Source organism: Myotis brandtii, unplaced genomic scaffold (genome assembly GCF_000412655.1).
Source record: "Myotis brandtii unplaced genomic scaffold, ASM41265v1 scaffold111, whole genome shotgun sequence".
NCBI classification, from domain to species: Eukaryota; Metazoa; Chordata; class Mammalia; order Chiroptera; family Vespertilionidae; genus Myotis; species Myotis brandtii.
Genome location: NW_005353789.1, coordinates 6,359,470 through 6,372,374, shown reverse-complemented (window position 1 = coordinate 6,372,374; position 12,905 = coordinate 6,359,470). Strand labels below are relative to the sequence as shown.

The following is a 12,905-nucleotide window of genomic DNA, read 5'->3' as shown; positions in this document are numbered from 1 at the left end:
ACACGTTCTTATTTTTTACATACTGTACAAGACATCTAGAATTCCGGGCAATTTTGGTCTCCTAGGAGAAACTCAGAGTGAGGATGAAATCTGGCTTGGGGTACCCCCTCAGCTGAACAAAGAGGCTCAGAAAAAAAATTCCACTTACCCCATAGTACAAGCCAAAATAGGGAGGGACTTCAGGTTTGAAAGGGTGGATGAGGGACATGAGCTCATCTTTGTAGCCCCAGAGCAAATCGTGGACCGTGTGCGTCACAAAGAACTTCTGCTGGTAGGCCTTTATCAGGGCGTGGATGATCCTCTGGATGATGCCTTCCTGCGCCCATTCCATGGCAGTCTGAGAAGCACAGGCAAATTCAGAGAACAGCATACCCACCCACTCTCCTACTGAGCCTTCAGCAAAGGGAGCTGGAAACTTAACGGTTGAAATTAAATAGCTGGAAAATTAGCCAATGGACTCCTCTCTGGCTCTGTGTACAAGAATAAAACTCCTCCGTTACTACCCTTTCTCAGGGTTAACATTTCTAACTGTGATCTCAACATCCCCGTGGCCACCCTGTTATCCCCGCACAGCGGGAGGGAAGGGAAAAGCTCTTGTAATTGCATTGGCATCTTTGGCCACTAGGTGGCGCCATCTTCCTCCTGCTCGGGCACAGAGGCTGGGGCCCTCATTATAAACTCCACTAGGGGCAGGGCAGGGCCAGATCTGGGATGCAGTTTTCTAGGCTCTGGGTCCACCATGAGTGGTCACCTAGAAGTTAGTGTGGGAGCCTCAGAGGGGGTTAGTGTAGGCGAACAGGAACGTTTCCTGGGTGTCAAGTGTATTGTTATGAGATGGAACTGCCATTATAATCAGGGCCCATTGAAATCTCTCCAGGCTGTAATCAACAGCCCAGTCCCTATTATTTGGAATGGGGGAAAAGTCAATAGGTATTTTGAGGACTTAAAAATCCTGGGCAGAAATCTAAATTAAGAAGTGGTATGCAAATTCTATGGCTAGAGTTTCTGAACCAAAACAAGGGGCAAATAAATATTTTGAAAATTATTAGCTACTCGCCCGGCTCAGTGGTTGAGCATCAACCTGTGAACCCATAGGTCACAGTTTGATTCCAGGTCAGGGCACATGCCCCGGTTGCAGGCTCAATCCCCAGTAGGGGGCGTGCAGGAGGCAGCCAATCAATGATTCTCTCTCATTGATGTTTCTATCTCTTTCTCTCCCTTCCTCTCTCTGAAATCAATAAATACATTTAAAAAAATTATTAGTTACTTTAAAAAAAAATCCTAGAAACATAATTATTTATATACGTGCTGATCCTGAACACACAGCAAGTAATTGTGAAAAGAAATTCTAAAATTTGCCTTCCGTCACTATTTGAAAAGACCTTGTTTGAAAGACCTCAGAAAACTGTCTAAGATAAACTTTAAAGAAAGGCAAGGGAAAACATATTTTTCTTTTTATATATGTATATATTTTTTAACATAACTTAGCTCCTAAACATAAAGCCATAATAGCCTTAAGTTAGCTTTTACCTTTCTTCTAAAATCCATAATAATGGTACTTAAAATGCTAACTTACCACTGCAGGAATATTAAGTGTTCTAATTAAGTCACTTTTAGCGTCTCCAACAGATAGGTTTTGTACAAAAACATAGGCCTTGTTGCTAACAGCAGATATGGTTGTTCCATTTTCGCCAAATTGAATATCCGCTTTGTTTCTGATTTCCCTAAAAGAAATAGATTTTGTTTGAAAACAGTCACTACTTTAAAACGCAGTATGTGCCCCTTATTTCAGTATCAAAGCTATTTCCAGTATAACCATTACAGAGAGAGAGTGCATGCCAGTACTGACACCGTGAAAACTGGAGGTGAAAGCTCCAGTTTTATAAAGTGAGGAAATGAGGCCCAGGATCGAGTCTTCTCAAAAATCTGTCATTTCCATTCTTTTCCTCCACAAATTGGAAAACACAATGGTCAGGGTCACCTTGACGAGGGCATCAAAGCCAATGAACTCTGGGTTATGGTTTGTTCCCAAAATATATTCACGAGGAATACATACAAAATCTGATAGAGGCCGCCCTGTTAAAACACGAGCAATTTGCACTTAGGGGGTAGCTAAGTGGGATTTTGATTGCTAGACATGCACTGCCTTTTTTTTTTTCTGGCCAGACCCTGATTTTCTTTCCTCTCCTGCACTGGTCGGCGGTGTGGGACCCGAGCTCAACCAATTCTTTTCCCTTTGGCCTTGACCCCTGAGCCCAGAGCCTCTCAGTGGTTCTCAACCTTCCTGATGCCGCGACCCTTTAATACAGTTCCTCATGTTGTGGTGACCCCCAACCATAAAATTATTTTCGTTGCTACTTCATCACTGTAATTTTGCTACTGTTATGAATCATAATGTAAATATCTGATATGCAGGATGTATTTTCATTGTTTGCGACCCACAGGTTGAGAACCGCTGCACGGTCGAAATACCGGCTTCCTCCAGGGGGCGCACATGAGCGAGGATCCTTGTGCTCCAGAGATTCGGTTGCCCTGGACCCTGCCTTTCTTCCCCATAACCCAGTCTTTCTATAGATGAGAAAAGGGAGATTCAGATAAAGTAACTAGTCCAGGATTAACCAGGAGGTGGCAGAACAAGGCTGAGAATCCTGGTCCCCTGACTTCACATCCCAGGTTTCCCTTGACTCTACAGAGAAGTTAATGCAAAGGGACTGGTTAGCAACTGGAGGCGAAGAGGAAATTTCAAAGGCAAATCGCTGCCTCTGCCAAGGCTGGTGCCTGCAGAGGGGATTCCTCTCCACTCCTTCCCATCCCAGAGCCTCCCTGCAGCCAAGGGGAAGAGGGAAGGACTTCTCAGGGTGCACCACGTATAACCAGGGCCCAGGACCCCACACTGGCCTGGCTGACCACTAAGGAACTAGACGTAGAAAAAATAACCCCAGGGTGAACACCAGTTGGCACACAAAGAAAGCCAGGCCAGGGAGCAAAGAGCTGGGATTCAACGTCCGGCCAAAACCCCAGGGATCAACTCTGCTGAGTTTTCTAACTAATGACGAAAACTGATGACCTTGCTAAAGCCTTTATTTTTTTTCACTGAGCTCTGGGTCATGAACCTAGTGGCCTGAGCAATTCCAACCCTGGAGCCGGCATCATTTGTTTATTTATGTGCACTGACTCTGGGGGGACTTTGAAAGGTTTTCTTTACAGCTCACCCTGTAAGAACCTGATGTTTTAAAGGGAACCTGAGCGTGGGGGCTCCAATCACTTTAAGCCTTGTTGTCATTCACTGGGTTTCTCAGTACATTTTAAAAAGTCAAAGCCATGGATTCCCAAACCACAAAAATATTGAATTCACCTGGCAGGCACCAAGGGAACATGACAGGTCACTCACAACTAACCACATGACTTCCCCTCAGCCTCCAGCCACCTAAGGCATGCCTGACTCTCGGCTTTTGCAGAGGGGTCTAACCGAAGGAGACGGTGCCCGGCGGTCAGAGGCGGCCCCCGCTCGGCAGAGGCCGAGGAAGCCAAGGAGAGAGGTGGCGAGGGGCCTCCCTCTCAGAACAACAGGTAGTCATGTAGTCCGAGGAGCACAGTCCGAGGAAACCCAAGCGCTCCCGTCACGGCGGTCCCCTCGGGAGGCCACAATGCCGGCAAGTCTGGGTACCCGGCTGGTCAGCCAGAGTCCACCAGAGCGGGGCGGCCTTCTAGGGAACAGCGGACTGAGAGCAAGAAGTGAACAATCACTGCTTTACAGTGTCTGCCAAGACCAAAGAAGCTTCTAGAAATAGAAACAAAAGCATTTTTTTTTTAAGGCAAAGCAAATTTTTGGCGTAGACAATTAATTAAGAAACCATATTTCGAAGTGCCTGGTATGGTCCCTGGTACTTAGCAGATGCCAATAAATCCTGGTGTTGAAGGCCCAGGACACCCCAGGCTCAGATGGCAGCTTAATATTTGTTATTCACTCTGGTGGCCCCAGTCACTAAGAAAAGGTTGGGTTACACTCCATCAGGCAGGAAAAGACCTGGGTGATGTTAGAGATATTTCATTTTAAATCATTTTTTTAAAGTTCTTTAACTTTCTTAAATAAAAAAATTATTTTTAAAACTCCTGAATGTTTCAGTAAGGTCTCATCAGCCCAGAAGGAAAACCATAGCCTGAGGTAAGGAAACCAAAAGGAATCATTTTAATTAGTTGGAAAATTAACATCTGTGCAATACATTGGAGATTTTGGATAAGTTAGGTATATACAATCCTATATAATAAAAACCTAATATGCTAAGTGTCCAGTCATCTGGTCGGCCGTTCAACCAATCAAAGCGTAATATGCTAATGATATGCTAAGGCTGCTCAACCGCTCGGTATGACATGCACTGACCACCAGGGGGCAGATGCTCTGACTGGTAAGTTAGCTTGCTGCTGGGGTCCAGCCGATTGGGACTGAGGGAGATGGGCCGGACATGCCCTGGAGCCCTCCCTCGGTCCCTCCCCAGCCCCAATCATGCACTGGTGGGTCCCTCGGCCTGGCCTGTGCCCTCACAATCCTGGACCCCTCGGGGGATGTCGGAGAGCCAGTTTCAGCCCGATCCCGCAGGCCAGGCCGAGGGACCCCACTGGTGCACGAATTTGTGCACTGGGCCTCTAGTACTATCATATAATCCTTATCTTCCGTCACTGTAGTTCTTCATTCACCCAGTGCTCTCTGCTGAGAATCACTCAGAAGTGACTGGCAACAGTGGGCAAAGTGTGGGTTAAGATCTGACTGCCAGGCTCCGCATTCCATTCTGGCTTCACCCGTTACCAGCTCTGTGACTAAGGAGAAGTTACTCATTGCTTCCATGCCTCAGTTTCCTGGGCAATAACGTACCTTCCTTGTAGGCTTGTGGAGGGTGGAGGGGCCTCCTTGTAGGCAAGTGGAGATAAGAATGTACCTTCCTTATAGGATTGTGGTGAGAATTAAATTCGCATAAGCTTGTCATCCATTTAGAACACTACCTGGCACATACTAAGAGCTTAGGAAACAAGTAGCTAGTAACATTATGTGTGAGGGCTTGCACTAAGCTCTGGAGATGGAGAGATGTTAAGACCTGGTTCCTGTCCTCAAAGAACCTGGTGCAGCACAGAGACTTCCACCTAACCAGCTACCTCACACCTGGAGCAGCTACTCACACCTGGAACGTCTACCTCACACCTGGAGCAGCTACCTCACACCTGGAGCAGCTACTCACACCTGGAACGTCTACCTCACACCTGGAGCAGCTACCTCACACCCGGAATGTCTACCTCACACCTGGAGCAGCTACTCACACCTGGAATGTCTACCTCACACCTGGAGCAGCTACTCACACCTGGAACGTCTACCTCACACCTGGAGCAGCTACCTCACACCCGGAATGTCTACCTCACACCTGGAGCAGCTACTCACACCTAGAAGTTACTCATTGCTTCCATGCCTCAGTTTCCTGGGCAATAACGTACCTTCCTTGTAGGCTTGTGGAGGGTGGAGGGGCCTCCTTGTAGGCAAGTGGAGATAAGAATGTACCTTCCTTATAGGATTGTGGTGAGAATTAAATTCGCATAAGCTTGTCATCCATTTAGAACACTACCTGGCACATACTAAGAGCTTAGGAAACAAGTAGCTAGTAACATTATGTGTGAGGGCTTGCACTAAGCTCTGGAGATGGAGAGATGTTAAGACCTGGTTCCTGTCCTCAAAGAACCTGGTGCAGCACAGACCTCACACCTGGAACGTCTACCTCACACCTGGAGCAGCTACCTCACACCTGGAACGTCTACCTCACACCTGGAACAGCTACCTCACACCTGGAACAGCTACCTCACACCTGGAATGTCTACCTCACACCTGAACCGTGTTCCACAGCTGCCCTCCAGGTGCTGGCGGGACACCCAGGGGAGAGAGGGGCCACTGGGATGGGAGTCCTGAGGAAGGTGCTGTGCAGGGACACGGTGGGGCTGGTTCTGGAAGGAGCAGGCTCCCCCCGGTTGGGAGGCTGGAGGGGCTTCCAGGCAGGCAGCACAGCAGAGAGCACAGGCTCCACTGGGCAGTGGAGGGTGAGGAAACGGGTCCTGGGGGAGGATGAGTAGCCTGCAGTGCGGGGCACGGCTGAGCTGACCAGAGAGTGGATGGAGACGTGAAGTCACAGGGTGGATGCATGACCAGGAAGCAAGGGCAGGGGCGGGAAGCAGGCCTCAGGGAGGGCGCTGAGCAGCACAGGGTTTAACTTCCCGTTACCACCGCCGGGCCCACTGCGTGAGGGGCTGAACACCGAGAGCTCAGAGCTGGGTGCTGAGAAAGCGCAGGTGGGGCGGGGAGGGTGTGCCCACAATCTGTTGGGTGTGGGCAAGAAGCATCTTCACTCCTGAAGCCAGAAACGGTCCTCCATCCTCGCAGTGGTACCTGGACCCCCTGGCCAGCGCCCGCAACTCACTCAGGACAACCAGTGCATTTGGAACTCACAGTGCCTGGCCCTCACCTTTGGTGCAGGGCAAGGTGGGGGGAATCTTTTTCTACTGTTCTTACTTTTGAGCAGTTCAAAGATTTTTTTAGAAACTTATCTAAAGACACTGTTTCTGTTTTGAAAAAGAAGTGGTATCAGAGAAGAGTGAGCCAGGTTTAGAAAATATTTTAATAGTGGAAACAATAACCATAGAATTTCTGAATTTTCTATCATCTCTTTGATATTAAAAAAATTGATTCGGCTTGGCTCTGAGATGAGTAAAGGATCGAAGGGCTAACGTTCAGAATTTGGAAGATTGAACAAAGTTCCTACCTTTGCTAAATTGCAAGGAGACAATTAAATCCTTAAGAAATTAAATGCAAAAAAACAGATCTACAAGAAAATAGACTTGAACAGCAAACCTTTGAAGGGAATAGGACTTTTTAAGCTCAGAAATGATAGAAAAGTTCATACAGGAATGGATTTCACTCTATGTAAATTTTAAACATAAAACAGGCAAAGGATAGAAAAACAGTTGCCACAACTATAACGAAGGGTTAACATTGTTGCATATAAAGGTTTACAGACTGGCACAGACAAACCAGAATCCAAACGGGCACATGGGCAAAGGACAAGAACTCAGAGTGGAAACACAATCAGTTGGCAAACATGAGGAGAACATTCAATCCATGTGGTCATCAAAGAGTGAAATGAGACCTGGAATGTGTCCAAAAAAGGGAATGGTTAAATAAAGTGTTTTAACACTATTACTGCTACCTCTTGAATATTATCATTATAAAAATATCCTATCTAATAAAAGGCTAATATGCAAATAGACCGAACGGCGGAACAACCAAACAACCGAACAATTGGTCACTATGACGTGCACTGACCACCAGGGGGCATGTGCGGAACATGGCGGGCATTGGCTGCACCAGTATGGTGGAGCAGGTGAGTGGGGGCACCAGACCAAGCCGGGGCACCGGTCACTGTCATTGGGGCGAGCGTCTGGTGGTTACTGAAAATTCTTTGCTCCCCTGCGCCGCGGTCCCACCTGGCACTTGCACCCGCTGCTAGTGCCTGGCACTGGTCCCAATCACTTGGCACCATCAGCGGATACAAGTGGCTGCTAGCCCTGATCTCCACCTCCCCCTGCTTCTGAGGAGGGTGATCGGGGCAGCAGCCGCCGCTCATACCCGCTGACGGCGCCGTCCCCACTTGCACCGCTGCTGGTGCCAGCCCCAATCTCTCCGTGGTGTCAGTGGGCGCGAGTGGGGCCAGCGCCATCAGCATGTGGGAGCAGCAGTGGAAGGAGTGAGGCTTCTGGCAGACAGGGGACAGGGGGCCGCAGCAGGAAGGGCTGGGCAGCGTCACAGAGGATGGGCCACCACTGTGCCTACCGCAGCCTCGTGGCCCACGGTTCCTTTCCAGGTGCACGAATTCGTGCACTGGGCTCCTAGTATTAGTATAAAACCAAGACATACATGGGAAGATAACTAAGATGTAATATTAAGGGAAAAGAAAATACATGTTATGTACATGTGCATGTATAATATATGTAAAGACAGTATGAAGACCATATAAAAATAAAATCCATGGAGAAATGGCTAAGAAGAGATCCACTCAAATATTAGCATTGGTTATCTTGGTGTCCATGACACTAGGGATAGTAGTAGTTTTCTTACTGCATTTTCAAGTTTCTTTAAAAGATAATGCTATATGTGATATTGTATATGTTGATTATTTCATAATCCAGTATTACTTAATGCTCAATGAGTAATAATAAAACACTATGAGATATTTATCCCTCACATCTTTTTCCTTACTGTCAAAGCAGTAATAGGAGCCTACAAGAGAAATGAACAATCCCAACAACAAAACTCAGAAACTGAAAAAGCGGAGATGTTTAATGGGATATTCTGAATTTAGCAAATATGTCTTAGAAATAGTAAAGTAGCTGAAAGAGCCCTTAGGCAAGTTGATTTTTTAAATTTTTGAAATGTTCAATAATAGGAAAGAAACCTGACAAAATAGAAAATAAATCTCAAAAAGTCTTGTAATATCTTAAGTTGGATACACATGTTTTAGCAAATATGTCACTAAGCAACAGGAACATGAGACAAATTAACTTCGTGTCAACAAGCTTATTCCAGGGCTACTCAATGCAGCTTTCACTAGACCCAGCAATTCCACCTTTGGGTATTATCTGAAAAAACAAAAACACTAACTTGAAAAGACAGATGCACCCTTATGTTCACTGGAGCATCCTATATAATAAAAGAGTAATATGCAAATTGACCAAACGGCAGAATGACTGGTCGCTATGTCATGCACCGACCACCAGAGGGCAGACGCTCAATGCAGGAGCTGCCCCCTGGTGGTCAGTACGCTTCCACAGGGGGAGCTCCACTCAGCCAGAAGCTGGGCTCATGGCTGGCGAACACAGTGGCAGTACTAAGCTGTCGGTCAGACATACCCTGAGGGCTCCTGGACTGTGAGAGGGCGCAGGCCCGGCCGAGGAAACCCCACCCCCACCCCAGTGCTCGAATTTTGTGCACTGGGCCTCTAGTTATTTACAATAGCCAAGATTTGGAAGCAACCTAATTGTCCCTTGGTAAATGAATGGATAAAGAAGTAGTGGTACATGCCCTAGCTGGTTTGGCTCAGTGGATGGAGTGTTGGCCTGCAGACTGAAGGGTCCCAGGTTCGATTCCAGTCAAGGGCATATGCCTGGGTTGCGGGCTCGATCCCCTGTGAGGGACGTGCAGGAGGCAGCTGATCAGTGATTCTCTCTCATCACTGATGTTTCCATCCCTCTCCCTTCCTCTCTGAAATCAATAAAAATATTTTAAAAAAAGAAGTAGTGGTACATATATACAATGGAATACTAGTTAGCCATAAAAAGAATGAAATCTTTCCATTTGTGACAACATGGACGGACCTAGGGGGTATTAAGCTAAGTGAAATATGTCAAACAGAAAAAGACAAATACCATATGATTTCACTTGTATGTGGGATCTGAAAAAACAAAACAAGTAAACAAACAGAAACAGACTTACAGAAACAGAGAACAAATTGATGGCTGTCAGAGGGGTGGGAGTGGGGGACAGGTAAAAAAGTTGACATGGAAGAAGAGGTACAAAATTCCAGTTATAAGATAAATAAGGCACAGAATGTAATGTACATCATATAGGGAATATAGTCAATAATACTCTCATGACTTTGCACGGTGATAGATGGTAACTAGGCTTAGTGTGATGAAAAGATCATCTTATCTAATAATAGACAAACATGGTAATTGACCGTACCTTCACTACGCCTCCCATTGGCTAATCAGCATGATATGCAAATTAACCGCCAACAAAGATGGCGGCTATTTGCATACTGCAGGCAGGGTGGGTCAGCGCCATCCTGCCTGCCCTGCTGCCATCCGGGCCTGCTATCTGCAACCCGGGGCAGCAGGCGTCCCGTGTGCGACCCGACTTGGGGCGGCCGGGCGGGGAAGCAGCAATCGGCCCGCCTACCTGGGCATCCCATTTGCAACCTGACCCAGGACAGCGGGGCAGGACAGTGTGGCTCCTCTGTCACCCCAGCTTCCTCATCACAGCTCCCTCGGGGGCCTAAGCCTTTAGTTGGATATCCCCTGAGGGTTCCCTGGCTGCCAGAAGGATGTCTGACTGCAAGCTTAGGCCTGATCCCCCGGGGAGTGGGCCTAAGTCGACAGGTGGACATCCCCCAAGGAGTCCTGGACTGCAAATGGGCGCAGGCCGGGCTGAGGGGACCCCCCCCACCCCCGAGTGCACAAATTTTTGTGCACCGGGCCTCTAGTAAGGTATATAAATGTCAAATCACTATGTTGTACACTTGAAACTAATTAACATTGTACGCCAACTATACTTTCATTAAAATTTTTTTTTTTTAAAAAACCTTTACTATACACTGCATTACTTAAATCAGATTGACTGGTTTTTATCTACATGTGGAAGTCCCACCATCTTTTTGCAAAACATTAATATTCTGAACTCATCCATATGTAAAACATGCCACTGTACATCGTGTGTCAAATTAATCAGTCCCCCAACAGCCCACGTGGCTCTCCCTCTCTCAGAAACTGACCCCCTTTTCCCTCGGGCCAACCCACTACCCCAGTGGTCGGCAAACTCATTAGTCAACAGAGCCAAATATCAACAGTACAACGATGGAAATTTCTTTTGAGAGCCAAATTTTTTAAACTTAAACTATATAGGTAGGTACATTGTTATTAACCTAATTAGGGTACTCCTAAGCTGGCCTTTGCTAAAAACGTCCTCAATCTGATTGAGGTACGTTCGCTGAGGTCGACCCCTTCCAACTCTCCCATCCACACTCGTCTTGTATACTTGTTTTGTCTATCTCCTTTCCGAAAACCGACTTCTGCTCATGGGCCACGAAGTTTCAATCGCACTATACTGCGCGCGCCGCATGTGGTATTTTGTGGAAGAGCCGCGCTCAAGGGACCGAAGAGCCGCGCTCAAGGGGCCAAAGAGCCGCATGTGGCTCAAGAGCCGCGGTTTGCCGACCACTGCACTACCCAATTAGGGGCCAGCGTGCCTTGTCCTTCTTTGTGCCCCAGGACTCTTTGCACACAATGGACAGTGTCAGCTGACTCAGCTGGGAGGGACACCATGGAACTATTAAACACTGGGGCAGGAGCCACTGGAATACTCTGTATGTGATCTAGCTGAACAATAGCACAATTAGGTTATGGGTGAGAAAAATCACACCCACTAGATCAGGGGTGGGGAATGTTTGGCCCCATGGGCTGTATAAGGCCCGTGAAATCATTTGGTCATTTGGCCTGGTCCTGCCAAGGCATTAGGGGTGAGCTAATTAGATCTTTGACCAAATATAGCAGGCTAATCTTTAGGTTGACAATTTTGTTTGGGCCTGGAATGGCCCTTGGCAGAAAAAAGGTTCCATACCCCTGCACTAGATGAGTGTAAAAGGCCTGCCAGAGGGGCTGTAAGTCTCCCTAAAAAGCCACACTTTTCTATAAATCCCAGGTCTCACAACCCACTCAACACCTGTAGGAACACTGTAGTTTGTACTGAACATGTGAGCGTCCGTTCCCAAAGAAAGGGGGTCATTTTCAGGACCCTTTTAAACCTACCCTTTCCTGAACCTACCCTTGGCGCCTGGGTTCCCCTGGTGCAGTCCTGTGGTTCCAGATGAGCTGTCTGTGTGCTATGGATTGAAACAATTTCTCCTCTTGTATTTCCTATGATTTAAACCATGGAGGAGGACGTTTCATTCAGTATTCCACCAATGTTCACTACACTAGATGTTCAGAGTTAAGGGGCTTGGTTCCTGCCCCTCATGGAGCTTCCAGTATATTGGGAAGAAAGACAGATAGACAAACCAGTGGTTAAAACGCACCTAGTCTGTGTCTAATAGACGCACACTAGGGAGAGTGCATCCAAAGGCAGGGCAAGTCGCAGGGGGAAGCCGCGTCGGCGTGGAGAGGTGCAGTGATGAGTTCATTCTTGACAGAGAGAACAGAGTGCACACTGGCCGGGAGCGTGGGCCTTACAAGTGGAGTCTGGCTAGAACTCGGTGTCCAATATGGTAGCCACAAGCCACCCGTGGCTGCTGCACACCTGAATGCGGCTAGTTCAAAATTAGGTTTGCTATAAAACACACGTGGGATTTCAAAGACTTACTAGGAAAAAAAGCATGTACTGTGTAGTAATGATTCTGACTATTGATTCCATGTTGAAATGATACTATGTTGGGTGGTACTGGGGTAAATAAAATATTAAAATTAATTTCTCCTACTTCTTTTTACTTTTATAAGTGTGGCTACTAGAAAATGTTAAACGATATACTTGGCTCATGTTACATTTCTGTTGGGTAGCTCTGGTTAGAGCAAAAAATTCTAGGTTGAAAGTGCCAAAAATAAATTAAAATTAAATAATCAAATAAAATCAAATCAAGGGGCTAAATATACAGAAGGAGCCAGATGCTCAGGCCGGGACATGGCACAGGGAGAGTCACTAGGACCCAAGGAAAGGAAGGGGAGGGGAGGGGAGGGAAGAGACCAGGGTGGGAGAAACACCAGAGGCATAAAAAACACATTTAAAAATGCTTTTTAAAATAAAGATCTGTGCCCTGGCTGGGTGGCTCAGTTGGTTGGAGCATCCTCCCGTGCACCAAAAGGTTGCGGGTTTGATTCTGGTCAGGGCACATACCTAGGTTGCAGGTTTGATCCCCGGCCGGGTTGCATTCTGGAGGCAACAGACGCATGTTTCTTTCTTTCTCTCTCTCTCTCTCTCTTAAAAATCAATAAAAACATATCCTCAGGTGAGGATTTAAAAAAAGAAATAAAATAAAGACCTATTTTTAAAAAATTGTTTTATATAACAACAGAGCTCATCTTTACAATTCTGTACATTGACGTACACAGAC

General features: G+C 46.9%; 1 protein-coding gene across 1 annotated transcript in view; it reads right to left on the bottom strand.

Annotated features, from left to right (window-relative positions):
• SCARB2 (scavenger receptor class B, member 2) overlaps positions 1–12,905 on the bottom strand; it is a 59,735-nt gene that overhangs the window by 25,584 nt on the left and 21,246 nt on the right. The window contains exons 3-4 of the mRNA XM_005857448.1: positions 1,577–1,724; positions 149–337 (exon numbers count right to left, since the gene is read on the bottom strand). Of these exons, the coding sequence (XP_005857510.1) occupies positions 149–337; positions 1,577–1,724 (337 nt within the window). The remainder of the gene's footprint in view (positions 1–148; positions 338–1,576; positions 1,725–12,905) is intronic.